Here is a 15,360-nt window from a genome sequence, read left to right as displayed (position 1 = left end):
TGAAATTTTAGTCAATTTGACACTTTTTGGCCCCGCCCACCAGCCCCTGGGAGTCAACTAGGGCCAACATGTACATACCATCAAAGTGTCATCCCATGCTGATAATTTGATACTAGTTAGAATGAATTCCAATACAAATCCAACAAATAATAGTCAAAAATGTGATTTCCCTATATAAACAATAGTAAAGTTTACCCCCTCCCCAGGGGCAAACGTGAGACCCCAGGGTCATGAAATTCACAATTTTGGTAAAGCACCTTAAGACCCTTCCATCTATGAAGAGTATTTGATTCTACCATATATCTGAGAGTAGGGAAGAAGATTTTTGAAATTTTAGTCAAATTGACCCTTTTTGGCCCCGCCCACCAGCCCCTGGGGGTCAACTAGGGCCAACATGTACATACCATCAAAGTGTAATCCCATGCTGATAATTTGAACCAAGTTAGAATGAATTCCAATACAAATCCAACAAATAATAGTCAAAAATGTGATTTCCCTATATAAACTATAGTAAAGTTTACCCCCTCCCCAGGGGCAAACGTGAGACCCCAGGGTCATGAAATTCACACTTTTGGTAAAGCACCTGAAGAGCCTTCCATCTATCAAGAGTATTTGATTCTAACATATCTGAGAGTAGAGAAGAAGATTTTTGAAATTTCAGTCAATTTGACCCTTTTTGGGCCCGCCCACCAGCCCCTGGGGGTCAATCAGGGCCAATATGTACATAACATCAAACTGAAATCCCATGCTGATAATTTGAACCAAGTTAGAATGAATTCCAATAGAAATCCAACAAATAATAGTCAAAAATGTGATTTCCCTATATAAACTATAGTAAAGTTTACCCCCTCCCCAGGGGCAAACGTGAGACCCCAGGGTCATGAAATTCACAATTTTGGTAAAGTACCTTAAGACCCTTCCATCTATGAAGAGTATTTGATTCTACCATATCTGAGAGTAGAGAAGATTTGTGAAATTTCAGTCAATTTGACCCTTTTTGGCCCCGCCCACCAGCCCCTGGGAGTCAACCAGGGCCAACATGTACATACCATCAAACTGTCATCCCATGCTGATAATTTGAACCAAGTTAGAATGAATTCCAATACAAATCCAACAAATAATAGTCAAAAATGTGATTTCCCTATATAAACTATAGTAAAGTTTACCCCCTACCCAGGGGCAAACGTGAGACCCCAGGGTCATGAAATTCACAATTTTGGTAAAGCACCTGAAGAGCCTTCCATCTATCAAGAGTATTTGATTCTAACATATCTGAGAGTAGAGAAGAAGATTTTTGAAATTTCAGTCAATTTGACCCTTTTTGGGCCCGCCCACCAGCCCCTGGGGGTCAATCAGGGCCAATATGTATATAACATCAAACTGTAATCCCATGCTGATAATTTGAACCAAGTTAGAATGAATTCCAATACAAATCCAACAAATAATAGTCAAAAATGTGATTTCCCTATATAAACTATAGTAAAGTTTACCCCCTCCCCAGGGGCAAACGTGAGACCCCAGGGTCATGAAATTCACAATTTTGGTAAAGTACCTTAAGACCCTTCCATCTATGAAGAGTATTTGATTCTACCATATCTGAGAGTAGAGAAGAAGATTTTTGAAATTTCAGTCAATTTGACCCTTTTTGGCCCCGCCCACCAGCCCCTGGGGGTCAATTAGGGCCAACATGTACATACCATCAAACTGTCATCCCATGCTGATAATTTGATACAAGTTAGAATGAATTCCAATACAAATCCAACAAATAATAGTCAAAAATGTGATTTCCCTATATAAACTATAGTAAAGGTTACCCCCTCCCCAGGGGCAAACGTGAGACCCCAGGGTCATGCAATTCACAATTTTGGTAAAGCACCACAAGACCCTTTCATCTATAAAGAGTGTTTGACTCCACCATATCTGAGAGTAGAGAAGAAGATTTTTGAAGTTTTAGTCAATTTGACCCTTTTTGGCCCCACCCCTCAGGCCCCTGGGGGGTGGGGACCATATAATTCATAATTTTGGTTGACCTTCAGCCATAGAAACTTTCTGCCAAATTTCATTGAATTTTGTTAAATGGTTCTGGAGAAGAAGTCGAAAATGTAAAAAGTTTACGGACGCACGACGCACTACGACGGACAAAAGGCGATTAGAATAGGTCACTTGAGACTTCGTCTCAGGTGACCTAAAAAATCAACCAGTAAATTTCTTTAAGACATGGATGGCCCCATTCCTATACAACAATATGTACCATGTAGAAGGAGTCAAAGGTGACCTTTGACCCTGTAATTTGGACCAATGACCACCAGTAAGTGATCAGAGATACAGCTTGATGTTATGATACTATGGTGTAAGTATGAATCAATGACATGTCTTGCAAACCCCTCATCAGATTTGGTTAAAGATGGGACGGAATGGGATAGGACATGACAGAACAGGATTGACGGACAGGGATAACACTATATGACTCAACCCCTCTAAAAACAACATGTCAATAACATTATATAGTTGTATACCTTTTTGGGGGGTTTGTGTCGGTTGTACTCTTCTGCCCAGACCTTGGCATCCATCTGAAGTTTGACATCCTGGAAGTAAACATCTCTGTCAACAGCCTGTATGTAGTTTTTGGCCACATAGTTTCCAGCATGACTCCAGTCTGGATGCTTGAGGAACTGAGAGAGTTTCTTTCTGAAATACATAATATACATGAAGTTCAATTCCACATTATAGTATACATACATTGTTCTATATATAATACACAATGTCATACCATATATGACCTAATAAGGGTGCAGGACACGGGTAATTGACAGTGGAGGCACCCTTATTAAGATTCGTTATTCTGAAGTTTTATGAAACAGACTATACCTTATAGCAGAATACCCAAGGCTGTGGAAACAGTAAAATATTAAGTTATAAAAATATTCCATATGAAGATATCTATTCATTATCATATATTAAGCTTAAACATCACTTGAATATTCATGTAAACTTGTAAACCATGCCAGCTATTCTTTAGACCAGAGAACGTGTGTTCCACCATTTATTTATATATGGTACATGCTTATGGATTTATAATATACATAATCTGTCTGAATTTTATAAATAGTACATAATAAGTCTTGATGGACCCGTGATTTATATCTATATACAATATACATAAACAGTCTTGCTTGGTATGTGATATACATAATCAGTCTGGGTGTATATACCCTATGTGATTTATATACATTATACATAATAAGTCTTGATGGACCCGTGATTTATATTATATACAATAAACATATAATCACTCTTGGTAGGTATGTGATTTATATACAATATACACAATATGTATTGGTGGGTATGTGATTTATATACAATATACACAATATGTATTGGTGGGTATGTGATTTATATACAATATACACAATATGTATTGGTGGGTATGTGATTTATATACAATATACACAATATGTATTGGTGGGTATGTGATTTACAATATCAGGAAGTTGGCAACATTACAATATCAGGAAGTTGGCAACATTACAATATCAGGAAGTTGGCAACATTACAATATCAGGAAGTTGGCAACATTACAATATCAGGAAGTTGGCAACATTACAATATCAGGAAGTTAGCAACATTACAATATCAGGAAGTTAGCAACATTACAATATCAGGAAGTTAGCAACATTACAATATCAATCTATCACCTAGGATACAGTAAAAGATTATTTTTAAATCTTTAACATGATGTCCTCTAAAATGGATACTTCTGGCTATGATAAACAGTTTAAAAACATGTTCAATATTATTATTATTACATTGGCTGTGATGTCCGTGCCTTGCATGGTAGGTATATATACATTAAAGCTATTGTCCGTGCCTTGCATGGTAGGTATATATACATTAAAGCTATTGACCTAAGTATATTTAGAGACTTATAACATAAAATCAATATGTCTCCTCATGCCTACTTTTAGATAATATAACATTAACATATTTACACAGGTACAAGGTTCACACTTTCTACCATATGTCATCCTATGTGACATGTTTTTCAACTTATGATTCATAACATTTTGTCATTATCTGATGAATAATATAATGTGAAAATGGATGCATATTGCCTGATATCAAAACACATGTATTTTATCTTCAGTAAACAACAAGCCTTGTTTATTAAATCATAATATATAGACATAGTGATCAGTCAACAAGAGACTTTGGAATACTTATCATTCTTAATCATATCACTGTGTTAATTAGTCTTATCCCCCTGTGTTAATCAGACTGTACCGTAGTCATGATAAACTAATTAAAAACAAAGTATTTATACCATATCTGATGTAAACGGCCATACTTCCATAATAAACAGTTGATTATGATTCTATTCCCACTGTTGAAGTATTTTGATTCTATTCCCACAGTTGAAATATTTTGATTCTATTCCCACTGTTGAAATATTTTGATTATATTCCCACTGTTGAAGTATTTTGACTATATTCCCACTGTTGAAGTATTTTGATTATATTCCCACTGTTGAAGTATTTTGATTACATTCCCACTGTTGAAATATTTTAAAATATCTTCCCAATGTTGAAGAATTTTGACTATATTTCTACTTTTGGAAGTATTTTGACTGTTTTCCAACCATTGAAGTATTTTGATTCTATTCCCACTGTTGAAGTATTTTGATTCTATTCCCACAGTTGAAATATTTTGATTCTATTCCCACTGTTGAAGTATTTTGACTATTTTGCCATTTTTGAAGACATGAAGGTCTCATTATCACATTCTGGTGTCAAACTGATCAATGGTCAACAGATATAATAGTCCATTAATTTATATACAACACTTTTTAGGTATGGGAAACAAGCCTCAAATGCAGAACTATACACAGAAGATAATATAAACTACAATACTAGTACATCTTATAATCTGGAATCATGTCATTAATTAATCTGATATACCTTTCTTTTGGTGAGCTAACATGCATTTTATAGATCTACAAGTTAACTGTATGTGTTAGTAAACATGTGACATTTAAGCATGGAAACAAAATGTGCCAACTTCCAAGTCTGATTTCTAACCATACACATGTCAAGTAATGTTGTATATATTACATGTACATGTAGCAGTTTGATGTGATCTCCTTACGTCAGACATAATAACTTTGCCTGCCTCAGGTATATGATGGCTCATGAATAAGTAATGGTAGAACATATATGATTTGTGTACATGTCACCTTTGATTACTATGACGCAAATGAGAATGTCTTCTTATGACCTACTATATCACTCTAGGTTAATGAACAAATCTGGGATAATAACAAAGTTGAAACACAAATGAACTGAGAACAGAATACAAATGTTGGTTTTTCCTTTGGTAATCATCACTGTCAGCTTGTTTTTCTTCTGACAATATGTAGGTAAACATGTACCTCAGGTAACCTTATACTTACCACCAGAAGAAAACAACTCCAACAAAATAAAATATTTCAACAGCTCTTTGTGTCTGCAACTACAGGAGGAATTGAAGTATTCCAATAAACAGGGATTTTTTTTGTTATAGCAGGATGTTACATTCATATCTCAAAATATGTCTGAACAGTATAGATAATAAATATACTTCCTTAACAGTAACCACACATCAGTTTGATTCCCATCACACTCAGTGTTATTACTGTTAAACAAGAGAGATCCCAGACAGATCTTTACATCAACCATTCAATAATCTTTATTCAGTATATATGCAAGACTAAACTTTTCCCTACTTTTCCCTGTTTTCCTTTTAATTAGTTAGTGTCATGGGGAACCTACAAATGAAATCGTAAAGGGTCTGATAAGAAATTTCAGTGAACAAGAAAAATTGATAACAAGCTTCAACTGTCACCTGACTGCCATTTTGTTTTCCAATCATTCTCAAATTTCAATATGCACAAGACACCAAGGTGAACCAACATACAAAATTGAAGAAAGAACTTGAGAAATAGTGATAACAAACTTCAACTGTTAAACTTCAAAATGGCCACCTGTCAACCATTTCTGTTCAATCAGTCTCTTAATTATATAAACATGCACAACTAGCTATAGGGATCAAGAGGATCCAACATATGAAATTTGACAAGATCCATAAAGTTACAGAGCTGTAGCAAATTTCAACCTGTCAAAATTCAAAATGGCCACCTGTCAGCCATTTTGTTTTTCGTTAATTGTGAATTAAAATGAAATTGTCCTGATGAATTCTCTTCAATAAAGACCAATGTTAATGTACAATTTGAACACATTTCCCCCCGTCAAAAAAAATTGAGAAAAAGTCTAATGTATACTAGCATCTTAGTTAATCTCTAGATTTCTCTGTGACTTGACACACCTGCTAGCTTCAGAATCACTCTAATAGACATAGTCCTAAATATGATCTTAAGCTCCACCCTAGTGGACAGTCCTAAATATGATCTTAAAACTCCACCCTAGTGGACACAGTCCTAAATATGATCTTAAGCTCCACCCTTGTGTATGTACATTGTACACACAGTCCTAAATATGATCTTATATAGCCCCACCCTTGTGTATGTACAATGTATACACAGTCCTAAATCTGACCCTAGCCCCATGCACCTTGTGGACACTGCAGCCCAAAATAAATATAAATTTAGCTGTTGGGAGGACTTCAACCTCAACAAACCAATTACTATATTGATTATACTTTATACTGATAACGACTATCAAAAGATAAACACAGTACTTTAAAATATGTATGTTGTGTATAATGTTTACATGTACCAATATGCCCCTAATAACTATAGATTGCCCTGTAAGTGTAAATAAAATTCAGACGCAGTATTTTGAAATATAATGTAACACCATAATACTAGTAAAAATGAGTTACAATGTATCTTCTTATCCTATATATATAGCATTATCCTTTCAAACAAAATCTAATGCTATGTTGTTTGTAAGCTTGTATCTCAAAACTGATCATGTGATTCAAATGACAGCAGTTGTCTAAATGACCTTAGCCTGTGTATGCTCTTGCAAACCGTTCTATAAAAGACGCTTGTTTACGAAGCACTACAGTGTCATGGTGTTTAACTCCTCAATACAATAAATAACACCTCTTCCCTCTAAGCTATTAACATATTTAAGTGTAATACACACTACTGGGGTCTACCCCTCCCAATAACATACATACTACCACTCCTTATCACATACATACTAAACAAGGTTCTATCCCTCCTCGTAACATACACACTACCCCTCCCCGTAACATATACACTACCTGGGGTCTACCCCTCCCCATAACATACACACTACCTAGGGTCTACCCCTCCCCGTAACATACACACTACCCAGGGTCTACCCCTCCCCATAACATACACACTACCCGGGGTCTACCCCTACCCGTAATATATACACTACTCCGGGGTCTACCCCTCCCCGTAACATACACACTACCCCTCCCCGTAACATATACACTACCTGGGGTCTACCCCTCCCCGTAACATACACTACCCCGGGGTCTACCCCTCCCCGTAACATACACTACCCCAGGGTCTACCCCTCCCCATAACATACACACTACCCTGGGGTTTACCTCTCCCCGTAACATACACACTACCCAGGGGTCTACCCCTCCCTGTAACATACACACTACCCAGGGGTCTACCCCTCCCCGTAACATACACACTACCCAGAGTCTACCCCTCCCTGTAACATACACACTACCCAGGGGTCTACCCCTCCCCGTAACATACACATTTCCCCGGGGTTTACCTCTCCCCGTAACATACACACTACCACGGATTCTACCTCTCCCCGTAACATACACACTACCACGGATTCTACCTCTCCCCGTAACATACACACTACCACGGATTCTACCCCTCCCCATAACATACACACTACCCTGGAGTCTACCCCTCCCCGTAACATACACACTACCCCTCCCCGTAACATACACACTACCCCTCCCTGTAACATACACACTACCCCTCCCCGTAACATACTCACTACCCCGGGGTCTACTCCTCCCCGTAACATACACACTACCTGGGGTCTACCCCTCCCCATAACATACACACTACCCAGGGGTCTACCCCTCCCCGTAACATACACACTACCCCTCCCTGTAACATACACACTACCCAGGGTCTACCCCTCCCCGTAACATACACTACCCAGGGGTCTACCCCTCCCCATAACATACACACTACCCAGGGTCTACCCCTCCCTGTAACATACACACTACCCAGGGGTCTACCCCTCCCCGTAACATACACACTTCCCCGGGGTTTACCTCTCCCCGTAACATACACACTACCACGGATTCTACCCCTCCCCATAACATACACACTACCCGGGGTCTACCCCTCCCTATAGCATACACACTACCCTGGGGTCTACCCCTCCCTGTAACATACACACTACCCCTGGGGTTTACCCCTCCCCGTAACATAATCACTACCGGGTCTACCCCTCCCCGTAACATACTCACTACCCCTGGGGTCTACCCCTCCCCGTAACATACACACTACCCTCGGGTCTACCCCTCCCTGTAACATAATCACTCCCCGGGGTCTAACCCTCCCCGTAACATACTCACTACCCCTGGGGTCTACCCCTCCCCGTAACATACTCACTACCCCTGGGGTCTACCCCTCCCCGTAACATACTCACTACCCCTGGGGTCTATCCCTCCCCGTAACATACTCACTACCCCTGGGGTCTACCCCTCCCCGTAACATACTCACTACCCCTGGGGTCTACCCCTCCCCGTAACATACTCACTACCCCTGGGGTCTACCCCTCCCCGTAACATACTCACTACCCCTGGGGTCTACCCCTCCCCGTAACATACTCACTACCCCTCCCTTCCAGACAAATACATGCCATCCCCTTCCTCTAAGCAAAATTGGTGTCCCCTCCCTAATAACATACACAGCACCCCTTCACATCACCCTCTACCTCCATGACATCAGTTTACATACGCTACAGTACCACCTTCCTCTATCCAAAAATAACATCCTTTCTCCATGATACCCATATATGTATAGTGTTGCCTGAAAAAGGTGGATAGTCAACATTTGTAAACATGCCCCGTCACTGTGTACATGTTGTCTGATAACTTGATCACAACATTTTTCAAATATATGTGGGATAATAGAAGTATTTTCCTTCCTTCCCAGTACATTAATTGTTTACATGCAAAATACAAAGTTCTTTGTTCATTTCATAACAGTTCTATAAATAACGAATTTCTGTTAATTATATATTAAATGGTCATGTACATTTACATTATGTACATGAATTCAATTGATTATAATTGATTATTCTATCAAAAGTTTTTTGTTTTCTTTAAAATGCCAAGTTCATTCATAAACAAAGTCATAATGAGCAGCTGATATCACATTCTACTCGGTCTAAGTGTGTATCATCAACCTTTTTTATGTGTAACATAACCTCATTACAACAAGAGAAGATACAGCACAATTAGACAGATGTTAGGTGTCTGCACTCTTACTAACAAAAAACATAATATTTACACATGTCATATGACATCACAAACAGAGCTGTTACTTCTCTACCCACAATTATACTAGGTCATGGGCTCCACACAAACTCCACACAAGCCATGTCCCATATCGGTGTCCTATATACACCTAGCGTAGTACAGACAGGAATGACCTGGATGAATAGGTAAACAACTTGCTTACCTCATGGAAACATACATACTGTAAACATCTTCACATTGGAGGTCACAATCTTTCAGATAGACTTAAGAAACAATAAACACACACAAAAAAGATATTTTACCACCCTTACTTAACTATTTCATAGTCAAGGGCAACATTATAAAATTTTTCACACCAAATTTAAAGTACTTTTCAAGCACTTTTTCTGAATTTTCCAATAGCATCTTTGGTCCAAACTTGTAGTAAATTGAGGTAATGTTTACTTTGATGTGATAAAAGTAAAACAAAATTGTATCATGTATGTAAATTCTATCTATTCAAAAGACTACGCTTGTAATAAATAACCAAACACTGAAATCTGCAAAGTACCGAAAATGAAAGTGAAAAATATGCCACTGATCAAAAAAATCTTTTTGTCATTATCTTGTTTCCAATACTTTTCTAGCACTGACCCCAAATTGTTTAATAATAATTGCAGTACTTTTCATTACAACCATGTAAATGGTATAAAACACAATAATGTAATTTTTTAATTTTTATCAACATACAGATAACTAGCAATCAAATCATATGTACACATACGATTTACAGATTGGACAAAAAAATCCACTGACAGTGACTAATAAGTATCACATCATAATAATGAATTGTTTTATAATGTTACTGAGCTGATACTAATAAAATTGTTTTGATCCTTCCCAGTTGGACAATTCATTTTTACACAAGATTTGTTTTTGTCAGGCTTCTGATGGAACTATATACTTGTAGAATATATTACAGAGACCTCTAGGTTTTTATATCATGCTGGCTTAATTAAACCATAAATTGATAGAGAGAGTATTGTTCATATTATTAATCATATACACAGTGTATATTACAGTGCTATACAAGCTCAAGAATATAACAAATCGGAACCCTATCATATCTGACATCCAAAAAACATGAGAACTGCAAACAGTACACTGACTTTGTACAGCTATAACCAGTGCAAGCTGTGACGTGAGTACAGCGTTGGAGACATGCATTATGAAATTGTCTGAAAAGTTTCCAGTCGTCATATCAAGTGTTTATAGTACTGTGTGACCTTGTCCTTGAATGTAGTCCCTTCACCTGTAACCTGTTTCTGAGATAACCATCAAGAATTGTAATGTATTTCCCCAGATACGAATTTCAATTAGACCAACAGCATAATTTATAAAATTCACTCCAACAGACTGTAGAAACTTATTAAGATTACTTTGTTCATTCTATATATATACTAGATCTGGATACATAAAAGTGGGTAACCGTAATACAAGGATATATAGAACATTCTGAGGTAATGCAGCTGAATCAATCAATTCTCACAAATAAGGACCTGAGCTGACTCTTTCAAAATAACTCCATAAATTTTATGTCAACACCAACACTTATTCAGCCAAATATTGACACCCTGTCTACAAAAGGTGGTTTACAAAAAATAATTTTTAATCACAAGTGTTACACAAGGTCATAACCACACTCCAGAGCAAATTTCCATAAAATGATTTGCCATACCCATTCACTTGTGACCATGCATGACATAATTTAAAATGCTAGTTGACCTAATCACAGAAGCGATCAAGCTCTCACTAAAGACTTCCACTCCTGACCGAGCAGGAGATGCTATCTTAAGAGACACAAGGATATGGCAGACTCCTGCTATCTGGATTCATGGCAAATGTTTTTTAGGTTAATAATCTTTACATTTTCACAAATAACCCCAACAGCTGATGGATGCACAATACCATGTAGCCTCCTTCTGAGACTTGACATTGTTAACTTGTTTACTACCGCCTACCATGTACCTAAGCCTCATGCACATACGCTGCTATTTGACACACAATCGGCATGACTTTTAGTCATCACTTGTGAGGCAGCCTGCATCTGTGCACCACGTGTGTCCATTATCCCATGCCCAGATGAGTTGATGTTTTGCCGACATGTAACTTATCAGTCCTAAATCATCTGACTTATGCAAATGTATCATTATACTTGTAATAAAGCAAGCATTATATTGACTACTGTTTATTAAATACAGGTGTATTAATTCAGTCAATCTAGGTAAGTTATAAAAGTATGTAAGTTACTCATGTTCATACATTCATTAAATATATTTGTACCCATCACAGAAATAAATTGTAAATCACATTTCTTTAACAGTGTAGCATATTGTAACATGAATTTCCATACTTTAGCCATAACAATTTGGATTGTTTACTTCAGCTTGTGTCAACACAAGGAATGATATCAGAATTCAATGATAAGGTCATGACATCCAGAGTTATATTACACCAAAGGTCATTAACCAGCTGTAACTATCAGTAGGTCACCGGCCAAATCAACAACAACATATAGAAACTACATCTCTTGCTCAACCCAGTTCTTTTTCAATACACTTACTAAAATTTCAGCCTATCAATGTACTACATTATACTTTTAAATTCAATAACAGCACATTCTGACTATTGTATTAAACATAATTCCTAAGCACATGTGTATTGTGGTACAAGTTGGTCCTGCTTGTACTTTAACAATTCCATACCTTACCAGGTAACACAAATGCATGGATAGCTTTGAATTTGGGTTAAATACATCAGTGACTTTCTGTATTTTCATGATAGAAAACTCTCTTTAATAGTTTGATTTTTGTAGATTCATTTTTTGTCATTGAAAAAGATTGTTGCATTTATTTGGTTTACTGTTTATTATTCATGTAAGCTGAGCTGTGGTGACCGGAATACTTTTCAACATCACTATCATATAGGTACCAAACACAGAAACAATTGTACCTTATTATGTGTAAATAAAGATACAGCAAAAAGGCCAATTACAAGTTTATGTCATTAGCAAAAGTGCATTAATATGATTTATACATAAGTATGACAGTATCCATCATTTTACGGCCAATTAATCATGTCACCAGATCTGCTTCAGATTGTCACCTGAATTTGTGTAAATGTAAATGCTAATGTAATGATAAAGATCACTACAATTCCTATTGTAATATATAATTATTAAAAAAAAACACTGTCATTGATTTTCCCTGTTAGCAGACAACACAGGACATTTAATTAGTGTGCCCAATGTGGCATTTATATTTATCAAGATATCATGATACAAACTTTAAATATTTGGTTTACAAACAACCTATCAATTAATTCAATATTGTAAGTGACTGCCCTCAGCATCTACAACATGTGTTCAGTAGGTCTAGATTAATCAGACATTTTACCATTGATGTATTTTACCTTTAACTAAGTCAACACAGTATATATATAAGTTACACAAAAATTATATCTTTTCTAGTGATTTCCCTACATGCTCGCCACACAACAGATGTCTATACTTTAATGCATTTTTTTCAAATTAATAAATTGAAAAATTCAGGTTCTGCTTTAGTCTGAAAAAAGAACAACATATTTTTCTGCTGATAAGCCTTACCCTATACAGACCCTATATTTTTCATTTTGAGCCGACCCTGAAGGTTATTTTGGCCATTTTTAAGGAAGGTCTGTCTACTCTATTTGTAATTGTAAAGAGGATCATGATGAAAATACTTACAGTCGGTAGCATTTTCTCATTGCTCCTCTGTTAAACGACTGAAAACATACAAAAAAATTTGTATTTCTTCGTTGTTAATTTTGGAACTACAAAATCTATTTCATAGCCATACTTTATAAACAATTGATACAATTTGTCAATATTATAAATTAATCGCCATACTATAAGCAATCAATAAAATTTGTCAATATCAATCAACACAATTTGTCAATATCTAAGTACAGTATTATCCCCATAATTAACAGATAAATTAACCTTGGAAATTTCATTAACAAACTGATGAATGCTTACCTTGGATTCTATCTTGACCTTAACTTCATCTGTTAACCAAGTTTTCTTATGTGGGTTATAGCGATGTCGGATACAAATTTCTGAATCAATATCCTCAATATGGAAAGCTTTCCATGGGTCATTTAGCAATTTGGCCTTTCTAATAGCCAAAGCCCAATTGAATTTTGCTCGTGCACGTGCAGTGTTAACAGTTAGTTTCAATGAGTTTGAATTGGCTTGAAGAGTATTAAGAGATGCCAAAGCAACAGATTTGCTCAATCTTCTTTGCCTCAGTGTTATAAGTGGAGGTATAGCGGGAGCTTCACTATCACTTTCTGTATCTTCACGTTCATCTGACGCGTCTGCTCCTGTATCGTCATCATTACTTGAGTCTGGACACTCTGTTGGGTAAAGCTGCATGTCCCAATCATCATCACTGTCATATGTTTCTGTGCTTTTAGATGACATCTTGATATTATGTTAAATAGGCTTCTTTGTGAACTTGTATCAAGTCAATGTCAAATTCTGTTAATTTCCCCTTGATGTTCTGGAACAATGTGATTATTCACATTAACAGTATTCGTAAATACACTCTGATCCCTGGCTTATGTATATAGATCGTTTCCACTTCTCAAAAGAATAGTTGATTGTCACAGGGAATACCCCAAAGCAATCTGAATTTATGCATCTTCAAATTGTTGCTGGCTGTCAACCTGCAAATAAATTAATTTTGATTTATATATGATATGGGTAGAAAATATTCATCTAGGCATCACAAGGTATCAGGCTTTTAAATTATATTCACTTTCATGTTAAAGACAATTCTTACATAGGACTGTGCATCTCCAGTGACCTGATCATCTTTAACTTTTTAAATGCAAATTAGACTCTAAGAACATCGTCAGGGGATAACACAACGGTTCGTTAACACCCTCAACTTTGATGTTAACGTTAGTGTTTTTTTCAAGCACCCTATATAGTTAGTTCCCTGTCACTAACACCAGACGTTACATTTTGATGGACATGAGGTCTGGCGTTGAAGATAACGTTAGGCCTAATATTTCCTGGTCATATCATAGGTACGCATTTTGGCATTAGTTGGAGGTAACTTAGTTAATATTAAGGATTTACTTATCTTATTTGTATTTTAAACATTGTCCAAAACCATGTGGTGGGACCACAGGGACGTGTGATCTAACTGTTAATATTACAAAAAGTATATTAGGACCTACCCCCGTTCCCTGTTCTGTGTAGGTGATGGGACAAACAATTCAACAAGCATGTTGCAAACTTTGAAACACAATGCAAGTTAAATGCTTAAATATGAAAAGCAAATGTCTACTGAAAATTCTTACCTGATGCTTACAACTGTCAGTCTCTAAATTAGCTCGCTCACTTGTCTGAGAACGCGTCATGCAACGTTGTTTTCTTGCTGCTCGAAGAGCCTTGACTCCACAAGTATCATGAGGTCACGCTTGTTGTTTACCACAATGAATTTGGTATGAAAACAGCAGACGCATTCCGAAAATCCCTTCCGAATGAGAAGAATCAATTATATTAATGTACAGTAACGTTACACTACGTCTCTAACGAGAGGCAACATTCGTTGAAGTTTAGTTTGGACGTATGTCTGAGTCCTAATAAAAAGGCTGTTTTCAAAAACTGAATTTATTAAAAAAAAAAACACACACACAATCAACTAAAAGCATATGAAATAATGTTGAACAAAACTTTCTTCCCAAGCGATGTATGGTAGCGTGGCCGAGTGGTCTAAGGCGCTGGTTTTAGGCACCAGTCTCTCTGAGGCGTGGGTTCGAATCCCACCGCTGCCA

At 36.8% G+C, this 15,360-nt stretch overlaps 1 protein-coding gene and 1 non-coding gene across 3 annotated transcripts in view; one reads left to right on the top strand and one right to left on the bottom strand.

Annotated features, from left to right (window-relative positions):
* Positions 1-14,997, bottom strand: part of LOC117325177 (eukaryotic elongation factor 2 kinase-like) — a 30,989-nt gene extending 15,992 nt beyond the window's left edge. For both annotated transcript variants that reach the window (XM_033881178.1, XM_033881179.1), the window contains exons 1-4: positions 14,884-14,997; positions 13,550-14,241; positions 13,259-13,296; positions 2,517-2,688 (exon numbers count right to left, since the gene is read on the bottom strand). In XM_033881178.1, coding sequence (XP_033737069.1) covers positions 2,517-2,688; positions 13,259-13,296; positions 13,550-13,996 — 657 coding nt within the window. In that variant the 5' untranslated portion in view covers positions 13,997-14,241; positions 14,884-14,997. The remainder of the gene's footprint in view (positions 1-2,516; positions 2,689-13,258; positions 13,297-13,549; positions 14,242-14,883) is intronic.
* A 282-nt stretch (positions 14,998-15,279) lies between these two features.
* On the top strand, positions 15,280-15,360 carry Trnal-uag. Its single transcript has one exon. It is a non-coding gene; the product is annotated as a tRNA-Leu (tRNA).

This window comes from Pecten maximus, chromosome 1 (assembly GCF_902652985.1).
Source record: "Pecten maximus chromosome 1, xPecMax1.1, whole genome shotgun sequence".
Lineage (NCBI taxonomy): Eukaryota > Metazoa > Mollusca > Bivalvia > Pectinida > Pectinidae > Pecten > Pecten maximus.
This window is presented reverse-complemented; position numbering and strand designations above follow the sequence as displayed.